This window comes from Takifugu flavidus, chromosome 21, assembly GCF_003711565.1.
Source record: "Takifugu flavidus isolate HTHZ2018 chromosome 21, ASM371156v2, whole genome shotgun sequence".
Lineage (NCBI taxonomy): Eukaryota > Metazoa > Chordata > Actinopteri > Tetraodontiformes > Tetraodontidae > Takifugu > Takifugu flavidus.
Genome location: NC_079540.1, coordinates 7,361,818 through 7,386,474, shown reverse-complemented (window position 1 = coordinate 7,386,474; position 24,657 = coordinate 7,361,818). Strand labels below are relative to the sequence as shown.

At 48.6% G+C, this 24,657-nt stretch overlaps 1 protein-coding gene across 7 annotated transcripts in view; it reads right to left on the bottom strand.

Annotated features, from left to right (window-relative positions):
- LOC130518505 (RNA-binding motif, single-stranded-interacting protein 3) overlaps positions 1 to 24,657 on the bottom strand; it is a 178,820-nt gene that overhangs the window by 138,003 nt on the left and 16,160 nt on the right. The window contains exon 1 of one of the 7 annotated variants that reach the window (XM_057021132.1): positions 19,113 to 19,172. The exons of 2 other annotated variants lie outside the window; for them this stretch is intronic. In XM_057021132.1, coding sequence (XP_056877112.1) covers positions 19,113 to 19,160 — 48 coding nt within the window. In that variant the 5' untranslated portion in view covers positions 19,161 to 19,172. Of the gene's footprint in view, positions 1 to 1,127; positions 2,435 to 19,112; positions 19,173 to 24,657 lie in introns of those variants that run through there. 4 more of the 7 variants (XM_057021133.1, XM_057021134.1, XM_057021129.1 and 1 more) reach the window with 4 other exon arrangements.

Here is a 24,657-nt window from a genome sequence, read left to right as displayed (position 1 = left end):
TAAACTATAAATCTTGGAGAAAGCGAGTGAGCTGCCAGGTGGGACTGCAGACAGGTCCCCCCCCCACTGAAGGCCCAGCCATGGAGGTCCACCAGACAAGACCCAAAACACCGTCCGTGTACGTTTGACCGTAAAAGTTCTCATTTTAAATTTGTTCAGAATGGCACTTATAGATCTCTAAGGTGAATCTCCCAACCTGGACTTTCATTTCCTGCCAAGTGCATCAGTTGCTGGTGCGTCTCAGGGTGAAAGTGACGCAACAATGGGTAGAAATCAGAGCAAGGCAATTAATAGAACAACAAATACAGCAAGTGCCCAAACGCTTCCATTTTAATCCCTTGATGATGTCTGGGTAGTGGCCCAGCCAGGACTCCTGGCACCCACCAGGACCCAGACCTGGGCTTCCATCCCAGTGGCACTGATGCACAGTGTGGCAGAGTAAACACAGGCAGCCTCCTCGCGCCTCCTGCTCCCGTCTGATCCGGGCTGGACCGGGCTGGACCGCACCGTCGTCAGAGCGAGACGGCCCGTCGCCCATTAGGCCGGCACTCCTGAAGTCGATGCGTTTGGGAGATTAACATCTTGTAAATAATTGCTTCATTTGTCCTTGTAATTAAGTTTTACAGCTGTAAACGGTGGCCCACATTAAAGCTTACATTAGTAAATTAAACTCTCATTTTTTTTAAATTGGTTAGATAATTTAAACAAAAATCTGTGGCTGTCGTGAACGTGCACATCACACATCACACCTAGTTTGAAGGTGATGGATATTAATGGAGCAGCTCCCAGCATGACGTTAACGATGGACTAACGTCGCCCAGAGCCCCGAGCCTTTATCCTTGATGGCAAACACGCAATCACAAATACGCAGACGCACACACATGCATGTACATACACACACACTCATACACACACACAGAAATCTAAACTCCAATGAACTGCCTGTCATCTGCAACAGTGCAACCACGGCCAGCGATCCATCAAATCTCATATTCACTTGGAGATGAGAGCGGGATCAAGAGGGGCAGCGGCGGAGCTGGTGGGGATGAGGACGGAAGCCCGGACAAGAGCAGCGGGGCTACGGGAGCACGCTGGAGGAATATAGGAAGAGCGCGATAATCACGTACCTTGGTCTGGAGATAGTGGGGGTAGTAGTAGGTGTACTGAGGGTACATTGGTTGCTGCTCCAAACGCTTGCCCATGTAGCTGGAATCCTTAGTACTGAGGCAGGGAATGTTGACACGGGGAAGAAGCTGCCAAGTAGCGAGCAATGGGATAGAGGCAGCAGAAGCGGGATAGGATTCCTGATTTTCCGATAGCCTCGGTGTCTTCGTCTCTGGTCGTCCAAGAAAAGAGGCAGGTTGAGGTTGTCCGACAGATTTGAGAAGGTCTGCCTGTGATGGGAGCGCTTCTGAGCCGGTGCAGAGCCTCAGTGTTGGATGGATGCTCAGTCAGTCTCTCGCTACTGGAGCAACGGAAAGATTTCCACAAGTCCTGGAGTCGGGAGCAGTGTGTCCGTTAGTTGCCAGTTTCAGACAGCGACGCGTGACAGGGTCAGGTGGAGGAAGAATAGGACGGAAAAGGAAAGGTGCAGGTGGTTGTAGCAGTGTCACTCCTGTGAATACTGGAAAAAAACAGGAGAGGAGGAGGAGGAGAGGAGGAGGAAAGGGATGGCAAGGAAAATGGGAGCGGACGTATAGATTCACTTCTCTATTTAAGCTGTTTCACTCCCGTCCAGCCTGTGTTTTAAACTGCCTCACAAACACACTGGGAATCTGGCTTTCTCTCACTGCCCCCCTCCTTCCTCTCTTCCATGCACACACACTCTCGCTCGCTCGCTCTCTCTCTCTCTCGCTCTCACTCCCCTCCGTAGTCTGATTTGACAGTGGCTGTGTGCCGTCCTGACAGAGGTTAGATATCTACAGCACCGGTTGCGTAGAGATGCACTTTGTGCGAGCAGAACAATCATATATCGAACACAGGCTGTAGTGGTGGGCAGCCAACAGGACTGGTTCCAGTTTCTAAATGATGCACCACAAAGGTCTGGTTTTAATCCAAGGGTTTGCTGCCAAATCCGCTGGGGTTCCAGCTAGAAGAAAACACACTGACAGTGTCCCAGGTGACCAGTTGAGAAGGAGTCCTTCGTCTGCGATCCTTCCTCTTCTTACGCTTGCAAAATGTGGTCCTGATTCCGTCCTTGGCTCTCTTACTCCAATAAGCAGCCTGCCTTGTTCTTTTTCCCTCTTCCCTCTGTCGCACAGTTGCTCTCTCTCTCTCTCTCTCTCTCGCTCGCTCGCGTGCACTTTCTCTATCACTCAGTCTCACAGCCGCTCTCGCTCGCTCTTTCTCATCCACTGACAGGGCGGTAAAAGGGGCTCGTCTGAGGCTGGAAGCCGTGCAGACCGCCTTCTCTTTCCCAAGCCCAGCCAGTAGGAGGGTCTTGAGTGAGGGATCCAGACACTAACCAGCGGGCTGCTGCATTTCCACAACCTGGGAGAATGCAGGGATGAGGGGGAGAGTGGAGAAGAGAGGGGGTTGGCAGGAACACGAGGAGTCGAGTCCCCCTACTGGCGCTACACGGAGCTACAATACGGGGGCACATTGCTCAAAGTCAAAAACAATCAACTTGTTTGTATGTTGGCTTTAAATCCGTCTCTAAAACTGGATGTAATTTTATTGTTCTAGCAAGGAAATCCATGAATTTTAGCCTTCCTCCGATCCACCAGGCCCGTCTTCGCAGGCTTTGGTTCTGAGCTCAAAGATTTGTGAGAAGTTTTTGATCTTTTGATCTGATTTATCAAAATGTCAAAAGTTCCCTTTTGTGCACCCATGAGTTACCAGGGCTGTTCAATAACATGACTGGGCAGATTTTATCTTCTAATTAATGAAATATGGCATATTTACAGTGATTTGTTTAGTTTCTTTTTTAAATTTGTCACTCTGCACTTATCTTTCTAAACGTAATAAGGTTAATAATCAAAGGCGATACACAAAATAAGAGGAAAAGAAGAGGATTGTTGCTTCAACATTACCATATGATGATGGATAAAGGTTTGTCTTAACTATCACCATATGGCAACAAATAATAATACACTGCATCAAATGAAATAAAACAGGACTCCACATTCAGTCTTAGTCGCTCCGTATCATCACCGCGCTTCAAATGCCACAAACCCAAACTGGCCCAAATACTGAATAAATGAGTGTAAGTGCAGCTGCTGGTCCTGGTCCTGGTCCTGGTCCTGGTCTGGGTCACGGGGAGATCTAGACCATGTTTTTATGGCCACTTTTCCCAGCTTCTCTAGAAGACATATGGCCAGATGCCTAAAATGCAGATTCAGTAACTCTATTTTGAGCCCATTCCAGATGTCTAATCAGCCCTTCCACTTAAAGCTGAGCCTCCCCACCATGAGAACAGAGCTCATTTCTACAATCTCTCCATAGAACAAAGACAACTGGCCGGACCTTCTTTATCCGACAGGGTCAGTGACCTAGCTGCTCAAAACTCCTCTACAACCTGTCTGTGCGTGGAAAGCCCACAGTAGACGGACTGAATCGATACCAGCAGAACTTTTCCAGGTATGCCGGGAATGTGCAGTCCTCTATTGACAATCAAAGGAACATGTGCTTACAGTCAGGCCATTCCTGGCTGCAGGAAAACACACAGGCCGATATTGATTGCAGATTACCGGATTGACGGTCACTCGATGGACAAGACATAAACTCTATTAATGCACACAAAGGCAGAGTAGAGAGCAAAGAAAGGAACCAAGACCAGTGGCCAGAGTGTGGTCGGTTTAAATGACTGTAGATCTATGGAAAAATAATGTAAGGAAAGGACATTATACAAAATAAGTTGTGCTACGTGTCTTAACGGATTACTCTTTTTCATTTTATTTAGCTACAATTACATAAAACCAGTAATGCCTGAAGAACTTACAGAGTCAAATATTCCAAGTGGACTCTGTCAGAAGGTAGAATGAGCTAACAGAAGAGGGAGCTAAAAGTATTCGTCCATTCTACCAAGCCATGCAACAATTAGTTTATTCAAAGTCCTGTTCTTTTCATGTGTATTCATGGCCTCACTATTAATATTCATGGGCCAAACCATTAAGAATTAAGGTGAGAACTGAGACTTGACTCCTGAAACTAAAGAACTTGACCTGTGGCTCTGTGCAGAGAACTGGCTGCTACCTTGAGAATTAACTGCTCAGAAATGTGTGCTTCTTTCTGGGAGTGGGCAAAAGGTTAGTTTGGGAAGTTAAAGTAATCAAACGTCCAAGGAGGAAAGAAATGTCTCCTTCTGACTATTAGCTGGACGTGCATGTGTGTGAACAGTTTGTTGGAGCTGATGGAAGCATTCTGCTCTGGATCATTGGGACTGACGGCACTGAGCGCTGATAGGAGCCAACTATTTCCTGGCACGGTGACAGAGCGCTAGTGAACATATTTCTGTGTTGCTGTTATTACCACAGATGGAACACCTCATCATTCACTTCAATCAGCCAAGTCCAGGCTAAGACAAGAGGTTTAGCATCAACAACTCCCTCAAAACCTGAATGATGGAATAATTTCAGTGTCCTGCCTCTCTGTGGGCTGGAGGGTCGTTTCCCTGCACCTTTGGGTCGGGGTCAGGGTCGAGGTCGGGGTCGAGGTCGGGGTCAGGGTCGGGGTCAGGGTCGGGGTCGAGGTCGGGGTCAGGGTCGGGGTTGTGGTCTGGGTCAGGGTCAGGGTCGAGGTCGGGGTCCGGGTCAGGTCTCTTGATGTTGTTTCTCTCTACGGGCCAAACATGAGCACCGTACCCGGCCTTCTTGGAGTCGGTGCCAGTACTTTGACTGGGGACCCCATAGTTCAACTGGGGGGGGTCAACGCCCCTGCAGGCAATGGCAGCGACACCTGGAGGGGCGTGATTGGGAGGAACGGCCACCCCGACCTGAACTTACTCGGGTAAGGAGAGGGTGGATCTGTCGCTCCTTCTTCCCCTCACTCGTGATACCTGAGCTCCTCCACCTGTGGCAGGACTTTCCCACCAACCTGGAGAGGGAGACCAGGTCAAGAACCGTGGCCTTGGATTTGGAGGTGCTCATTCTCATGCTAGTTGCTTCGCACTCGGCAGCAAACCGCCCCGGTACATGCTGGAGGGCCTGGTTTGATGAGGCCAACAGGACAACTGGATGAAATCTGTGGTTCCCAAACCGGACTCCCTCCGGCCCCTGGCTACGCCTAGAACTTCTGTCCATAAAGACTATGAACAGAACTGGGGACAAAGGACAGCCCGGCCCGGCTCGAGTCCCGTCTCAATCTCTCCATTCCCCTTCAGATTATATCGTTGCCATTTGTATTTACGTGGTATCTTTGACCCTTTTAAAGCAACCTTGAGGGTCCAAAAGGTGTTTATTATTATTGATATTAACGAATCAAAGACTAGAAACCTGAAATGATCAAGTTTCTTTGTTTTTGTCGGTAAATTCAGCGCTTGCGAGCGTATTAATGGGGGGGGGGGGATTACAGAAATATTTTACATTATTATGCATCATTTTCATTTGAAATAAGATTCCCTTTCATGCTTCGGACTGTTCTTTGAATGTCTTCGTAACATTTTCAGTCTTTTTGTGGGACGTAGATGCAATCAGATAGTGTTTCACAGAAGGGACATTGTATAAGTGTGTGTGTGTGGGGGGGGGGGGGGGTCAAATAGTGGCTACAAGAACTGCCAAGATGTAAAATGATTCAGCTTCTGCTGCGACTACACAATGATAAACACATGAAGAGTAAAGGAACATGCTGCTTATGCTGCATTCCAAGACAAGATTACACAACGCTGTCAAGCAGGGGCCCCTGGAAGAGCCACAACAATGATTTCATTCCCTGGGGGCAAACAATGGACTTCCTGAAGCTTCTGATGAAGCTCTGTCCCATTTGTGTTGCTCTAACTCTCTAGATACAGTAGTCGTGTCAGGAGTGCTTCCTATAATCAAGACAGGACATCAGATTACTCCATCAAATTACCAAAGAAATAACAAACCTGGTTTTAGTTCCTGTCCTCGTGCAATTTTTCCAATTTTCTTTTTGGTGGGTCTCTGAAAAGCACATTCAATAAAATACATGTAAATATATTCTTTAAGAAACTGTAAAGCCCTCGAGTTCAAGATGAAGACATTGAGAACTGTAACAGTATAACTGCAGTTGTAGTTTATTATTTTAAAATGAGAAAATACAGCACCAAGACCCAAAAAGGGCTTTGTGTGCTTGGAATGGACTTAAGAGATAAAGAATGGGAGATAAATGTCCTAGAACAAGTGTCTAGAAGTGGAGCCACCTTTGATTCACGTCTTGCTTCTGTGTGTAAATATGTGTCATGTATGTTGAGCATGAACGCGCTGTGTGTGTGTGTACGCGCGTGTGTGTGTGTGCGTGTGTGTGTGTGATGAGCCTCACAATCGCAACAGTGAGGAGAACGATGTGGAAATATGAGCTCAGACATCGAGGAGTGAAACTCCCTCACAGCGAGCCATCGAATGCCAGGAAACACAAACAGCATCAGAGATGAGAACAGGCAAAGTTACGATCCTTAAAATAAGTAAACGGGTCAGGGTTAACTGGTTAGTAACTGGGTTAACTGGTTAGTAACTGGGTTAACTGGTTAGTAACTGGGTTAACTGGTTTTCTTGTTTAAGAAGCCACGATTACAGTCTCTCTAAACCAGGGGTGGGCAAACATTTTGATTCGTGGGCCACAATGGGTTCTAACATTTGACAAAGGACAAAGTTTAGAGTCTAAACGGTCGACAGCTGAGGTTTTATTTGCCCGAGCATGAACGTGTGTGTCTGGATTTTAGGCAATTCCTTTTTCTGGGCTCACCAGCGGGTCAAGGTTCTTCAGCGCGTTGCTAAAATCAGACTTCCTCTGCTCTCCAGAAGAACCTGCAACAGAACCCTTCTGTGAAGCAGCTTCACTCTGACGCTCAGGGCGTTGGGAAATATTATATATATAATAAGGAATGAAACCCTGCACTGGGAATTTAAACATCTTCAAATCAACAATACGAAGCGTTTGGCAGGAGAAGATAGAGGGAGGAGAGAACGCTGCCACTGCAGACACGGATCCTTGAAGGTCAATGTTGCCACCTTTCATGATGAGGCAAAACCAAAGGTTCACTTTTTGTGTAAATAAAAAACAAAAATACCAGTAACCCAAAAACTTTGAAAAGTTCCTGACCAAGGCTCCACTAAAGGGTGCATCCCTTCACCCAGGTGTTTAACCTCAAGCTCCTCCAGCTGTGAGAAGAACCTGACCAAGGCTCCACTAAAGGGTGCATCCCCTCACCTACGTGTTTAACCTCAAGCTCCTCCAGCTGTGAGAAGAACCTGAACAAGGCTCCACTAAAGGGAGCATCCCTTCACCTACGTGTTTAACCTCAAGCTCCTCCAGCTGTGAGAAGAACCTGACCAAGGCTCCACTAAAGGGTGCATCCCCTCACCCAGGTGTTTAACCTCAAGCTCCTCCAGCTGTGAGAAGAACCTGACCAAGGCTCCACTAAAGGGTGCATCCCCTCACCCAGGTGTTTAACCTCAAGCTCCTCCAGCTGTGAGAAGAACCTGACCAAGGCTCCACTAAACTTACTAAAGGGTGTTTAACTGTAGGAAACAGAAGAACAAGCTTCATTTTGCTGTTCAAGTGTCGTGTGTGTGATTGAATTTCCCTGATGCAAAAGCAACACAATGTTTGGGGTTAATCCACATAAGACCCAGTCTCCGTCTGGTCACCCGTCCTGTGTGTGTGGTCACACTAGTAGGAGGAACCTTCAAGAGGACGGCAGTCACACAGAAGGTGACACAGATTGGAGATTTAAGAAAAGTGTCATAGCTCAGGGAACGGAAAAGAGCTCCATAAGCTGCCAGCAACTGAGCAGGAAGTAATGGAAAGGTAGGAGCAATATTTGAAAGGCCTGCTAAGCCGTCCTGGAATGGAGCGAAATGACCACATGTCACACAGAGATGAGAAGTGAGATGGACAGAAGTGAGGAACAGAGTGGAGAGTGAGGATTGAGAGAAAACAGAGTGTGTCGTACTGAGCGGACTATTTCAGGGGGGTAAATGGAGCAGAACTCCATTCCAGCTCCACTCTTAACCCCCCCCCCCCCCCCAAACCTCTGCATGCAAAGAATGAAGCTTTGGAGACAAAGGAGGCGGCGAGGGGGGGCGTCAATGAGACAAGATTCATGAGAAAATCAAGCTAGCTTAAATGTGGGCACCATGGATTCACATGCAGCTGTTTAACGAGGGTAACGAGCCAAACAACAGACAAAACCATCTTCGTGTCAGGCACCAGGATCTATTTTACAATCACAGTTTACTCACTCAAAGTAGAATTCTTATTTCAGAATGTGCAGATGTATCTGGAGGCTGTTGTTGAAGACACCAGAACAAAAGTTGCTTGGTTCCAAGGTCAGTGGGAAAACACACAACACAGAGTGGCTCATTTGTTTAGCATTTAAGGGTAATTAGCACAGTTCCTGCCTGCCTATTATGACTGAGGACATCATTTTTGTTCAGGGTTCAAGTGACAAAAACACTGAATGTAACAAAGATCCCCATCTGCCCGCGGGACACCTCAATGAATGAATGGACACTGTACAAATTACACAGAAATCTACAGTGGTTCTCTGCTGCATGTAGTTATTTCACAGGGATTTAAACTACAGATCTGTGGGTAATACCATAATGCATATAAGCTTGCTATATAACTCATAAAACCTATAAAAAAGGGCTGTGAATGTTGCTGGGGGTTTCAAACCACCAGCCTTGTAAAGTTCTCATCGTTCTCCTTCAGTTTGGGATGTTCTGTCGTTCTAACCCCACAGTGCCGATTGCTTTGGAAGACCAGTATAATCAGCGTAATGTTTTACAGATGTTATGGGTGTTTTTAAAACCAGTACTGCAGCCCCGGGCGGCCGTATATGAAAACCCATCTGTCTACGCGTTTCAGTGTGCGTTAGCATGTGTGTGTGAGTGTGAATGCAGAGCTTGATTAGAGTGAAACACTATGAATTAAGGTCACATCAATGGCCCAGAGATTTATGTTCCTCTGGTTCGGACTGTCACTGAATAATGACCTCCACAGAAAATAACAGGGAGAAACGGAGCAACTTCACAGCTGAGGCTGGATTCACTGAACCACGGGTGAACACACACACACCCGCACACACTCACACACACGTCAGTAACAGTGTGTAAATATGGCACGCTTCATGATTTGAACAAAGGAAGACTCCCTCTTAAATCCGCGGCAGCTCTCCGCTTCCTAAAACAGGCCGAACATTTGTCATTGTGTACAACTTCACACATCAACCGTGAACCAAAGTCAAATGAGGAATGGTGGCTCGCAGCTGCCAGAACTCAGCACGGACCACGATCTCTTGTGAAATAGGAAATGAAGCATATGGAGCCTTGGAGGCTCGGTCACATTCTGGATATTCCTGTGGTCTGGCACTGGGAATCATGTGGTGGAGGGCCTCTGATTCCTAATGACGGATAACGTCAAACTCTGGTCACCACAGGAAATGCCGAGTAGGTGAGACCTCCCCTCCCGAAGCTGAAGTGTCAAACGCACGGGGCTTTTCTAGGAAAGGGTCCAAAACGCTGCGTCATGATGATTTCCCCAATATCAGTGGAATCTAGTCAGTAAATGCACACAAAGCTTCCTTAAAGGCTGCAACCATTTAAAAAATAACAACATTGTTGTGATTAGCAGTTCCATTTTGGGATGTTCCTAACCTTAATCTCGAGGTCACGGGGTCACCTGATCAGCAACAACAACAACAACAACAACGTTATTCTAGCGGTCTGCTGGCTTCTGCTTTTACCAGTGTTAATTCTTGATGCAGCACATTTTTGGTTTTGAGGATATCAGAATGTCACATTTATCTCCTAATAACTGATATGAAGGTTATACAAAGATAACTACACAATTAGCAGAACACGCTGACACTGGAGGGGTAATAGTGAGATACAACTGCCCACCTGGCCGTTCCTAACACAAGTGACCCCAAACACACACGAAGCAGAGACATGACAAAGACTGAGGATGATGATGGCGGTGGTCAGTGTTGTGTGTTTCACCCTTTGGCAGTTTGAGAATCAGGAGTAAGATTGTTGAGGGGTGTAAACGTGCGAGGAGGTAAACGTGCGAGGAGGTAAACGTGCGAGGAGGACTGGTGGCACTCAGTCAATCTGCCCCCGTTGGAGCTGTTGAGGCTAATGAAGGAAGCCTTTAATGCTCCGTCACACTCCAACAGGTTTACTGCACTTACAATGGACCCAGGCACGGAGCCCGACAGCTAGTGCTTAATTGTTCAAAACCTGTGCGTGCACGTGCGTGTACGTGCACGTGTGTGGAACAAAAAACAGATCTTGTGTTGGTGAGTACCGACATCGGCGTTTACGACCCAGGTCTTCTTGTTATTTCAGAGAATATTGATTTTAAGCTTCCTGCACGGTTCTATTTTCAGGATGTTGAACGTGTGCTTGTTTGGGATGTAAAAGAAAAAGATCAAAGCAACAATGTCAATGTGATTCCACACGTTCCAGCCAGGGATAAAACCCAGCGGAAGCCTCTGAAGCAGCAGGAGGCACCAGCTGTGACACCCAGAATAAGTTGGACAATCACAGTTGTAATCAGGTCTCGTTAGCGTTCCTCGTTACACAAACATTTCAAAAGCCCCTGGTGGAGCCACCAGCAGACGTCCATTCAGCCGCGTGATTCTACCTCTGGTCACATCAGCAGCGAGGTTTTGAAGCCCGCGTTGTCAAGAACAATCCCAGAGGCTCAGGATTATTCCTGTTGACCGGCGTTTTATCCTTGAAGCCATTCAAACTCGTTTCTACTGATCAAACAATCAACAAGCGCTTCATCATCAGTACAAACAGGAAGCAGGAACGTTGGCTCCCGCCCAAATACAACACGCCAACAGTTGCCGGGTCATTAGAACTAAAGAGCTACCAGCTCAATCTTGTCCTGGAGATGTTCCTCTTTCTGCGATCTTCACTCCCGTTTTATTACGCTGCTTCCGAGAAATGGGCTCATTTTCCTTTGAAACTGCGGTGAATTCCCTTCTTCGTATCGTTCCAACCATTTCTAGGAACGGTCAAAACTTCCTGTTGTGATTAAAATTCTGGGAAAATTGAAATTAAAAACAGTGGTAAGTGGTTCCGGCCGCATGTTCGCAACAGACACGGAAAGACTGGAATGAGTCATTAAAAGCGTTAATTTGCTTTCTTTGATAATCCGGTTCCCACATTCGGCTCCTGCTTCCAGATGCTTCTTCTCCGACTGCTCAGAGACCCTGTGAATGTGAGATAAACCCAGATTCCCTCCTGGCAGGTTTGGACTCACTGAACGATCACAGTCTAATTAGGTAGGAAAAGAAAAACATTCGAGTGACGGGTTCACGGGGATGTCGCCGTCATCAGATGGAAAGCGTCTTCACTTAGACGTGCATACATCACCTCATCTACAGCAGCAGGGCTTCAGACGCCTTCCACCCACATGGATGGCTACACAAACATGCACGGATAACTTTATCTGAAGCAGACGAGTCTGAGATCAGGAGTCACGTAGGGAATCTCTCATCTTCAGACATGTGGGCAGGCACACGGCATCCGTGTGGGCTCGGTGGACGTCAGTCCAGAATGGAGGGCAGATGTCCACCGGGGAACCGGCCACGTAATAAAGAAAGCTGCTGACTTCGAACGAGAGTCAGCTGCTGTGAAGTCTGAACACACGTCAGTAAAGGAGGCGCCGCTTTGATACGTCAAAGGGAAGCGACGTCACAATTACCCACAAAAATGATATGAAATTAAAGTTGCACTTTAGCATGAAGGTGCCTCAGCAGCTTAACAGCTTTGCTTCTTCTTGAATTAAAAAATCTTGTGATTTAATTTAAAAAACCCTAACTCCATTTTGGTAACCTGGGTTAGAGCACCCCCCCCCCCGACATTCCCAGACAGCAAACATGTATTTCTTTGGCAAAAGAACCAAGAGAAATCACATTTCTCCTGACTTCCTTTTAGCTTTTATTTTTCGTCGCCCCCCCCCCAGATCTCCATCCCACCATATTAACGGTGGAAACGTATCCGCTTCCATTGTAATTACAAAGCCACTGGAGGCAGAGCCTCTTGCTCTCAGCTGGATCCTTGCTTGCGTCTCTTTTCCCGTTATTTACTCGCTCCTCGAGCTGAGGACAGACACACGCTGAGCCATCAGCTCTGCTTTTCTTCCTATTCGGATTCTGTTTCTCATGTTTCCAGAATGACACTATAATAGCATGAAAGGGGCAGTAAAAACAGTGACATCCAGACGTTCTGTTCCTCCACAGCAGCATCGGTCCCATGTGAGACACTGCTAAAGGTCCGCAAGGCCAGAACCAGGATTTGTCTGAGGATTCTCCATCTCCAGGCAGTGTGACTCCTCCTGGAGGCCACACCGTTCACTTACACCCGTCTGGGACACAAACAGCGAGATAGAGGGAGAGAAATTACTTTCCACAGGGATGAAATGAAAACTGCTGAAAAGAAAAGATCCACCCCCAAGTGAGATGGAACCAGCCCGGTCAAAGCAGCGGAGTCTATTATTGTTGGACAAATGAGTGTTGGAGGACTGAGGTTGGACATTAGAGCACGGGTGTGACGAGCCCACAGCCATCTCCACCCATTACTGGTTAAGTGGAGTGAAAAATGTTACCTATAATCCTGCTGTGACGCCAGAGAGCCAGGAGGTGTGGTCGCTGCCCGTCGGCTCGCCGTGTTGTCGGTTCGAAACCAGGAATCGATCACACCCTCGTCTGCTCGCTGTGAGACGGCCGCACCAAATATTCCCCAGAAAGTCTCAGGCTGCATCTTCCTATCAACATCAAACTCAAGAATGTGATAAATTACACAGCCAGGTTGTCCGACAGGGAAAAGTCTACAGGAACTCCCTCACGTTTCCTTCATCTACTCCAGGTTCTGTCCACAAAGTAATGATCAGTAGTATGATTGGAGTATGATTCTATGCTCTATTCTATTCTATGTTCTATTCTGATCTATTCTATGTTCAGCCTCCCTCATTCAGGGTTTACAGTCATTTACAGATCTGGTAATCTCTTATATGGAGATTCATACATATAGAATTTCAATTAGTGTTTTATAGATTCACAGTTTTCCGTAATCAGGAAACTTCTTAATGACAACACACAGTCTCCTGATCATTTAAATGAATTTCTATTTAAATTCCCTCTTTCTCACAGACCAGACTGGACGTGTGTCTCAATAAGGAATAGCGTTAAAATTAAGAATAATTCTAACTAGATCCAAACATGTATGTAAAGTGTGTAAATCATGAGGGGAAAATGATGTGAAGTCTTAAGTTATTAAAAGAAAATAAATAGTGAGAAAAAATAAAAAATGACAACCTGGTGACAATAACCTGGTGACAATAACCTGATAATAAACTGATGATAATAACCTGATGACAGTAACCTGATGACAGTAACCTGATGATAATAACCTGATGATAATAACCTGATGATAATAACTGATGATAATAACCTGATGATAATAACCTGATGATAATAACCTGATGACAGTAACACTTAATTGGGCTCTTGAACGTTGTGCAATAGAATGTTGGAAGAAAAGATCAGACTAATAAATGTCAAATCGAAAGAAGCAGACAAGTAATTAATGCCGAGGATAATGACGACGGATGCTGTCTGAAACGGCCTCTGCCTCAATTAGTCTGTCATTAAACATTAAAAAAGTGAGAAAGCCCAGAGAGACATATTGGGTGGAGACACCAGGATGAGTGTGGGAAAGAGGGAACGAGCACGGAAGAGCTGGAGGGACAATTATTGATATTAGAACTGCTGACCCTAACCCTGGGACAGGAGGATGAAGCTCTCGTTCAGGCAGGAGGAACCCAGCATGCACACGCTGCTTCCTGGTTGGACGTGGAGCCTCTTCTGACACCATCCTCGTCTGTCCCTCATGTCCGTGGTCGTCTTCGTCTCAGCGGACGATGACGGCGGGACCGCAGCCACGACCTGCTCGTGTTGCCTGTGGACGCTGACGTCGCTGATAGTGACTCGGGCGAGGAGACACTCCGGGGGCCTTGACCACCGCTGACCCCGCTGGTCCAGAACGGCAGCCTCGACCCTGCAGCAGGAACGTTCTGACAGCGGGTTGGCTGCTGCCGTCCACCGTGAGCCCAGAACGCCACGTTGAAAACTCTCCGTTTTCACCCACACTTGTTCTCTGCCTGCGCTCGCTTTGAAAGGCACCAAACCCGCGTGTCCCGTGTGTCCTGCGTGTCCCGGATGACCGCAGCTCCTGGTATGATAAGATGCTTGGATTGCCAGCTACCCGGCGTGGCGGTCCGTACCGGCCGGCGCCAGGGTCCAGCAAACATGGGCCGGATCCGCTGACAGGCAGCATTGCGACACCCCGACACGGGTTATGGCGGCTGTCGTGGCTACTGGAGCAAAGGAGCAGGAAAAAGGGCAAATGTTGCCATTTTAACAAGATCTGGGGCAAACGTGTCCACTTGGTTGGAAAAAACTGACAAAAGACGCCGAGAAAGGTGCCGACATGGAGACAGAAGCTCTAAAATAGTGTTTACTAAGATTAAAAAGAGGAAAAAATAGCCCCATTTATCACAGAACAAGAATCTAAAGTTGTCTTTACTTTCACATTAGGAGGACATTTACATTTAATTGCTTTTTAATGTTGTAAACCAACAAAACTATATAGAAAAATCATTTTAAAAAGTGTTTGTGAAAAAGTGTTCATAAAATGAAGCTTTGTGAAGCTTGTGGATCCACACAAACATCAGCATGTTGTGTTATAAAGGCTTTACTAATTTAATAAGGATTGTTTTTCATAACAGAATTATTCCATTTTAAAATTGTGTAAGAAAACGCCCGTTAAGGAGCAAAGGCCTGAATGAAGAACAAGCGTTCCTCCCCTGGAAGTGCCAACAGACCCCGGATGCTCTGCTGGAGTTTGACCCGGGTCAAAGGTCATTCCAGTGCAGAGACCCCCAGCTGTGCTCAGAAAACCTGCCAACCGTGCGTTCTTCATCACAAAAGAACTGGAGGAGAACATCTAAGTCAAAGTTCAGCATCATCAGGACAGAGTCTGACAGGTTTAGTTGCACTAACCTCCAACAGATGGGGTCAGGAGGTCAACCACACCTACTGACTAACCTGCAGCGTCTGCAGAGCAGCTTTGGACGAGGCTTCACAACCAATATGTCAAACATCAAGTTCCAAACCTGGAAGCATCAGTTCCAACCCAAAGTCCCGTGGGGCTGCGCCTCTTCTTCGTGATTGGGTTGATTCTGGATTCTGCTGCATTCTGATGTCGCCGGTGCCGCCCTGAGGGCCACGATACGTCTCTTCCCATCCACGGGGCTCCGGGATGTTCAGCGTGAGGCGGAGATCTTTCCACATAACGGCTGGAAGGATCCAGAAACTGGGAATCGTGCCACAGGCTTCCAGCACGAGCAGCCAGTTCAGGGGTTTGAGCAGGGCCGATCACACCCGGTCACCAACAGGGGCGTGTTTCACATGCAGGGACCCAGGTGCACGCGTGCGTGTGCATGTAATCCTCCATAGGCGTCATTTATCTATGACATCATGCAGGTAGTTTAACCTAAACTCGTGACCACTGCACTGAAGTCCACATGAGTCAGAACAGAACCAACATGAAGGTCCCGTTGTGTCATATTGGGAGTGATTAAGAGTCACTCGGAATTGGTTTTATTCTGGGAAAACAGGGAATAAATCAGCAATATCATGAAGATATTTGGATTTTTGGCAGCTTTGATTTACGTTTAAATGGACTAAAAGAGTCGAACTATTATGGGGACGGAAGCCAAACCAAATAATTCTGATAGATTTCTGCGTTCCCAGAGCTTCCCAAACACCTCAGGGTTAATCCCACCAGGAAGAGTTTTTACTGGAGTTTCTGTCCCTGTTAAAGAACGTTAGCCAAGCAGGACGTTAGCATGTGTTGCAGAGCGCTCCAGACGAGGTGCCCAGTTGAACCGGGTTCCATCATCAGAACCGGAACCTGGAGCCTCACATGAGCCCATTATTTCAAGTGAATCCTCGGCTCTACAGAGACACCGTAGTATCAAGGGTGTGTGTGTGTGTGTGTGTGTGTGTGTGGTGTGTGTGTGTGTGTTGTGTGTGTGTGTGTGTATTAATGGTTACTTGCTGCATTATGACGCAATACCACTGAATCTGCTACACGAGTTCTACATGAGAACAAACGTGGAACCCTTTATTCTCTGGTGTGACGGCGGTTTCAGCTTGTGTGAGATCAACATTTCATTTCTTCCAGAACATTTCTCCCCCTTCCAGGGAACTGTTCCTCCTTCAGCTCCTAAACTCTGGAACACTGTTACTGAACAGAGGTTTACTGCTGAGACTGATGGCTCTTGTCTTCCAAAAGGGAGATGAGGGAAATCTCTGTGAAATTCACCTTTTTAAGGGTTATAAACTGCAGCAAACTGCCTTTTTCTTTCTAAAGACAAATATTGAGCAGAAAACGTCCTTTCAGCTCCTCTCGATACTGTAAAAATGAAAGTGCAGATTGTTTCTACAGCACAGGTCCAAACCAAAAGGACCCTGCTGCTCTCTCACCCCCCCATCAGCCTCCTCTCCTCAGTAAAATCCACGTAAATAACAGATAACCAGCAGCTCTCAGCGCTCCCATACTAAAGTGACTAAAATGAGGTCATAGAAGTTGGCCAGAAGGACCCGACTGAGTCCGTGTTGGAATAAGGGGGGGGGGCATTTCAACACAAGGTCCAGAGAGTCGTCCCAGATGGCATTAGTCAGAGGATATTGTCTTCTAAAGGGCCCTCCATGCCTGGTCGCTTCCTTTGGCGGGCTATGAAAGGGCTGCAGCTTTCCTCCAGCATTCTGATGACTGACTTCCTGGAAGCTGCGTTGCGTGAAATGGCCTCTTCTGTACGAGCCGCCCTCCTTTGCCAACCCTCCTCTCCTCACCCGCCTCAGCCTCCCAGCGCCAGGCGCCGGCTGTGGCTGTCACTCTTGGCAGAAGACAGCAGATGGAAGTATCATTAGCTCTGCAGGTTAGTTCCACCTACAGCAGCAAACGCCCCCCACCCCCACCCCTCGCCCCCCACCCCCACCCCTCCCGTTGTGGTTCCAGCAGCACGGCGTGCGCTCGCAGCCGGGCGAGTTACTATTGGTTCAACAGGAGGAGGAAGGTCGAGCCAGGTCATTCTAACCCTAGCCTTCTTAACACCTGAAGAAAATGAGCGGTAACCACGGTAACCGTGTGAGAGGGCGACATCACGTGCAGGGTGCACGACAGCCGCTGACCTTGGGGTCAGCTGTGCACTCTCCTCTGCTCTTGTGCTCCAGGACCAGCAGGACCAACGAGGCTGGAGCTTCCATGCGATGACGCCCTAGAAATGGGTTCATCCGTTCAAAGGTGCTGCTTATTTTCTGATCTAGTCTAAATTGGAAGGAGCTTCTCTCTTTTAACGAGGATAAATTAACAACTTCACCATTTGGAACAGCATGTAGACGATAGTTGGAAGGCCGTTAATGTCGGCCGCTGAGCTACGATTGCAGCGGTGTCGCCACTGGGTCAGCGGAACCGTGTCTGAGTGGATCCCACCCCCATAAAATGACTTCACTCTGACATTGTGGCCCTCTCCTTCCTGCTTTTATACACCCACCTCTCTGACTGTTCACTGTGCTCTGCAGCTGCCTCCGCTCGCCCTCACTTTACCTTCACTCTTTAAGGGTGGGGGGGGTGATGGATGCCGGAGGCCTCTCAGTCCAGCACAAATCCTCTAAATCCTGAGTTAAATTTTTAATTAAAGCAACGCCGTCGGGTCCAGAAATAGCTGTTCATACTGGTAACTGATGTCTGAAAAGAATGCAACACTAACTGGACACAAACTACAGGCTAGCTTTAGCTTTTAGCATGGTCCTGCCCTCAACCAGCCCATAACCCAGCAGAGTTCCGGAGACTGATCTTCATTAGCAGGGACTATTACTGCTGCGCGGTCAGAAATGATAAAGGGAAACAGGGAAATGACCCATATTTTAGGATTATTTCATCGATGGGTCTTTAGGAAGCATAATTGACCGTTTTCACTGCTCCACAGAACTCTGCAGGACGCTGTTGAGCTTTTGGATGATTTTAGATAAAGTCCATGTCCGCTCCACAAAAATAAGCAGCGCGGGATGAAATGTCCCGAAGAACCAGCTCGTCTCTGCCTGGGCTGTTGCCGTCCAACCCAAAACTGTAATGGGACACAGAACCGTGCAGAGGTCGGCTTCTGCTTCTATATTACACTGTAATTACAACCCACAACACACCAGCAACTTTGCGTCTAATTTAATGAAACGGCTCAGATAGCATTTCCTGTTCTTTCTGGTTTCTTTGCTGCAGACTGCAGAAATCTTTGCTCTATAAATCATCGTGAAATCAACAATAAAAGACTGATTTAATACAATTAGAAACCAGTAAAATTGGACTTGAATGAGGTTGTATTGAACACTGAGGCTCAGCGGGATGAAGTGTTAGCACCGTTTATGTTGAGTGGGAGCAGAAGGGGGCCTTGCATTGGGAACTATAGTGGTCGGCCCAGACGGGTCCTTGGTGCTGCAGAACCTCAGCATGACACAGAACACACCTGCCCTTTAACTGTACAATATTTCTCTGCCAAACACAAATGATTCCCCCTCCCCCCAAAATATCCGTTTCAATCACATTTGGCTAAATTGCCCCACTGGTACCCTTTAATGCAGCAAAGCCGATGAAAATACCATGTGACAAGATCCCACATCATTGACATTTCTGCTCCAAGAGCCGTTCAACGTCCGTTCAGATTATTAGTAACTATGACGATTCAACTTTTAATTAAGTTAATGAAGTGCAAATGCTCGTGTGTCTGCCCTGAGGTAGTGGATTCGATGTTGCAATATTGTCCTCTCCACCAAGACACACACACACACACACACACACACACACCGAGCACGTCGCACCAGTGGTGAAACAAATCACGAGGGATCAGAGGGTAAATACCTGATGTTCCTCTAAAAAGCTCGTCTGGAATCTTTGCTGTTGCATCATCAGTCAACGGTGAAAGAGCTCCGACACCTGATGATACGGCTGCAGACGCCCTCCCAGAGGTGACGGATCAAACGTTGGCCCACTTAGGGCCAAACCTATTTCCGTTGAGAAGAACTTCCTCTTTCCTGATCAAAAGCATCGTCTCATTTTAAAATCTCAATAAAGGACGGAGGATTTTATTTTGCAGCGCGTCCGTGTTTGGTCATTTTTAACTTTCCGCACATTCCTGAAACACTTCCAGGAGAGATTTGGACGTAGACACGCTCCTGAGTGGAACACACCAAATCCATGCTGCTGTGCTTGGGAACGTTCCCGAGCACATCAAAGACCCTCCAGGTGTCTGCGAGCCCGATCCAACGACGCTCACTTTGCCTCACAGAGACCTGCAGCGTGTTGGGACGGCGGGCAGGAGCGACTGGGATGTCCGTCTTTCGTGGCGGTCATTAAGGACTCGCTCCAGCCGGAGCGGCGCACGACCCAAATTGAAAAGTCCTGGAGCGGAACTGTGTCGAATAGCCGGTTTCCAGCCTTTAGTCTATATGATTGAATCCCTGCCTCACCTTGTGCATAACGTCTTTAAATATTCCCAGGTGGACACGGATCGGACGGTCGGCTTCATCCCTGGCAGTTGTGTGTGGAAAGGTCAAAGGTCACCGTCTAACTTTCACCAACAACAATACATTTAAACGCGTCACGTTTCAGTACCGTGCACATTAACAGACACCTTGGTAAAATAAATTACTAAAGAAAATGAACTCATTTGGAATATTTTGGAGTGTCCGGTATTCCAGGCTATGGAGGCGCCATAGTAACGGGCCGTTTCGGCTCATCTAAAGCTTCTTTGTAACATACAGAACCTGTTTGGAGCTTTTCCATTGAAAACTTTCTGGTCTGGAACCAAAGCACAGCTCTCATCTGACGGTCTAATCTGAGGGCTTTTCCCAGCTCGGAGAGGCTCGTTCAGCGACACGGAACCCCGGAGCTTCAGCCGGGGGCTCGGCTGGCTCCCTTCACTGACATGGATAGGGGCTCCACAGGAGCCTGACGGAACAATGGTGTTGACAGCAGGATCCGGCTGGTGGCATGAAGGCAGGGCCAAACCATTCAATATTCCAGCCAATTCCATTATCAGGACACGCAGACTTTACTAATGCCTGGAAACAAACAATACACAAGCATCTACTAATTAAGCCCTTGAGAAGCTCTGCTTAAAGCACGGGCAGATCTGTGTTGGGAGCCTGGAAACGGGCTGATTGGATTCATCAGCACTTTAAATGTGTCGCTGTTCTCCCCAGACCCCCCAGACCCATCTGCATTCAGCCGCCCATCCAAGATCTCGCCATTTGAAGCCAAACGGAGAAGCCGACTGCAGCGTGTTGTTGTTGTTTATGGCCCTGCAATGACCCAATATAATGTTGATATAAAGGATTTTCTCTCGTGGGATAATATTGACCGTCTCCTCACAAGGCCGAGGTCGGCCTGGACAGTTGGGGGGACACTAACCTGTCCTGTGTCTCTGGGCCACGCCTCCCTCCTGCATCAACATGGTTCCTGCCTGAGGACTCTGGCCAGGGAGGCTCATGGACACGCGGGTAGCGTGTCACACGCGTGTAGCGTGTCACACGCGGGTAGCGTGTCACACGCCGGGCGGTCGGGGTGGTCACGGTAGAGCTCGGGCATCTTGGAAAAGGAGGCGTGTGATAACAATACTGATACCTGGAAAACAGAGGGTGGGGCATCAAGGCTGAGCTGTGAGCAGAGGGTGGGGCATCAAGGCTGAGCTGTGAGCAGAGGTCAGGGCATCAAGGCTGAGCTGTGAGCAGAGGTCAGGGCATCAAGGCTGAGCTGTGAGCAGAGGTCGGGGCATCAAGGCTGAGCTGTGAGCAGAGGTCGGGGCATCAAGGCTGAGCTGTGAGCAGAGGTCGGGGCATCAAGGCTGAGCTGTGAGCAGAGGGTGGGGCATCAAGGCTGAGCTGTGAGCAGAGGGTGGGGCATCAAGGCTGAGCTCTGAGCAGAGGGTGGGGCATCAAGGCTGAGCTGTGAGCAGAGGGTGGGGCATCAAGGCTGAGCTCTGAGCAGAGGGTGGGGCATCAAGGCTGAGCTCTGAGCAGAGGGTGGGGCATCAAGGCTGAGCTCTGAGCAGAGGGTGGGGCATCAAGGCTGAGCTGTGAGCAGAGGGTGGGGCATCAAGGCTGAGCTAAACCATCCAGGCTAACTCCCCACATTTATCAGGAGGGTAGAATCTGACTACAAGCCAAACAAAAGTCTCTATTCCTTCCTTCCTTCCTTGCTCATTTCCTTCCAGACAGTGTATCTCCTTTCTCCCAAGCTCACATCCTGCTGCCTCAGTCTTCACCATAAGAAGTGCTAGCTAGTGCTAGCTAGTGCTAGCTAGCTAGCGCTAGCTAGTGCTAGCTAGTGCTAGCAGTGATTCCTCTCCCGTTATTCTTCATTACTGAAGAGGAACGAACCCAATGCTCATCATATTTACCATTAACTTAAGTTTCCACGGTAATTGGCTCAGGTTGTTAAAATGAATCACAGTTAGGACAATAATCTCTGAGGCCGTTATGGTCTGTTTATCCGAGAGGCTCCTGTGGATATTGACCGTTGCCAACAGCCTGATGAGCCTCCTGCAACCGCGACCTCCATCAGTCCCAGAGAGGAAGCTCAGGCTGCCACCTTTAGGAACCACAGCTTCCATCATGAGACGGTTCCATGCCGGTCGCTATGGTATCCGATGGGGGGTCACAGGGTCACGGATGATTGTGCTGATTTAAGCGCCTCCTCCCAGCTGAACAAGCAAAATAAAAATGCTTCAGTGTCTGTAAAATGAAGACTTTCCTTTTGTTCCTTATAGATATATTCCTTTATTCCCATAGTCTCTCTGCCCACTGCTCCGTGTGTGCGGGATGGTCCTGGTAGGTGCTCTTCACCACAGGTGCTCTTCACCACAGGTGCTCTTCATCACAGGTGCTCTCCATCACAGGTGCTCTCCATCACAGGTGCTCTCCACCACAGGTGCTCTCCACCACAGGTGCTCTCCATCACAGGTGACCTTCATCACAGGTGCTCTCCATCACAGGTGCTCTCCATCACAGGTGCTCTCCACCACAGGTGCTCTCCATCACAGGTGCTCTACATAACAGGTGCTCTCCATCAAAGGTGACCTTCAACACAGGTGCTCTCCACCACAGGTGCTCTCCACCACAGGTGCTCTCCATCACAGGTGCTCTACATAACAGGTGCTCTCCATCAAAGGTGACCTTCAACACAGGTGCTCTCCACCACAGGTGACCTTCATCACAGGTGCTCTCCACCACAGGTGCTCTCCACCACAGGTGCTCTCCATCACAGGTGCTCTCCACCACAGGTGCTCTCCACCACAGGTGCTCTCCATCACAGGTGACCTTCATCACAGGTGCTCTCCACCACAGGTGCTCTCCATCACAGGTGCTCTACATAACAGGTGCTCTCCATCAAAGGTGACCTTCAACACAGGTGCTCTCCACCACAGGTGCTCTCCACCACAGGTGACCTTCACCACAGGTGCTCTCTATCACAGGTGACCTTCACCACAGGTGCTCGCTCTTCACCACAGGTGACCTTCACCACAGGTGCTCGCTCTTCACCACAGGTGCTCTTCATCACAGGTGCTCGCTCTTCACCACAGGTGCTCTTCACCACAGGTGCTCTACATCACAGGTGACCTTCACCACAGGTGCTCGCTCCTCACCACAGGTGCTCTCCATCACAGGTGCTCTTCACCACGGGTGCTCTCCACCACAGGTGCCCTCCACCACAGGTGCTCTCCACCACAGGTGCTCTTCACCACAGGTGCTCTCCATCACAGGTGCTCTCCATCACAGGCGCCCTCCATCACACAGGTGCCCTCCATCACAGGTGACCATCACAGGTGCTCTCTATCACAGGTGCTCTCCATCACAGGTGCTCTCCATCACAGGTGCTCTCCATCACAGGTGACCATCACAGGTGCTCTCCATCACAGGTGACCTTCATCACAGGTGCTCCTCAACACAGGTGCTCTACATCACAGGTGCCCTTCATCACAGGTGCTCTCCATCACAGGTGACCTTCATCACAGGTGCTCTACATCACAGGTGCTCTTCATCACAGGTGCTCTTCATCACAGGTGACCTTCACCACAGGTGACCTTCACCACAGGTGACCTTCACCACAGGTGACCTTCACCACAGGTGCTCACTCTCCATCACAGGTGATTTTAGACTCTTCAAAGGCTTCGACCACAGTTAATATTCACACTGTTGGTTGGCTGGTTCTGATCCATCTGCATGAAAGCTTTGTTGCTTTGTGTTGGGGGAGATCAGGAAGTGGTCAGTCACACACACACACACACATTGTTCACATACACACACACACACACACTGTTCACACACACACCCACTCACTCACACACACACAGGCTGCCTGAAGGGTCCACGATCATCCCAGTATAATTAATGATTTCTCCAGCTAAGAGCTAATTAATGCAGAAGCAGGAAGTGAGCGCTTACCCGTCCATGTTACCCGTCTATGTTTTTTAACACGTGCACGCGCCTCGTGCATGGTTGGGTTTTCTAGCTGTATCGTATCATTCACATGATGGAATTTGGTTGTTTAACGTCATCAAAGTTTAACCAGGTGAGCTTTAATGTTGTCTGTGCAAAGGAGGGTTATTTTTAGTTTTAGAGAGCGCTCATCGTTTTCCACATGCAGAAAAAAATCAAAGAAAACTGTAATATTTGGTGGGCTCATATACTGTGTTATAAGCAGTGTTACGACAGCACGTGCACCTGTGCGGCTGTGTGCACGTCACCATCTCGGGGGTTGGCCCCTCCTCCCTCCTCCTCTGAGCTTCTCTGCTTTAATGATCAACTCAACAGGCGTCTCCCTCATTAGCAGCAGGGCGAGAAAGGCCAGCGAGCCAGGCTGACCCGGCTCCTCTCCTCAGCCCATGGCGGCGGAATTCTAATGGGAACGCAAACGCAGGCAGGCGGGTCGGTCTGGAGACGCGCTGCACATGTCGATCAGAGCTGAGCCACCGGTGTGAGCCCAGGGTCTGGAGCACCAGGGTCTGGAGCACCAGGGTCTGGAGCACCAGGGTCTGGAGCACCAGGGGCCAGGGGCCAGGGGCCGAGGAGGACGGGGAGGACGGGGAGTCCTGAAGGGCTCCACAGGGACATGACTGTCCCTCCTGGAGGTCAGAGGGAGGAGACTGAGGGTGGGGGGGGGAGAGGGAGCAGACTGAGGGTGGGGGGGAGGGGGCGCCAAAGAAGCAGTAGTCACCGTAGTTTTTGGTGTTTTCACTGTAGTTTATGGTGTTTTCACCGTAGTTTGTGGTGTTTTCACCGTAGTTTATGGTGTTTTCACCGTAGTGTGTGTTGTTTTCACCGTAGTTTGTGGCGTTTTCACTGTAGTTTATGGTGTTTTCACCGTAGGTGTGTGGTGTTTTCACCGTAGTTTATGGTGTTTTCAC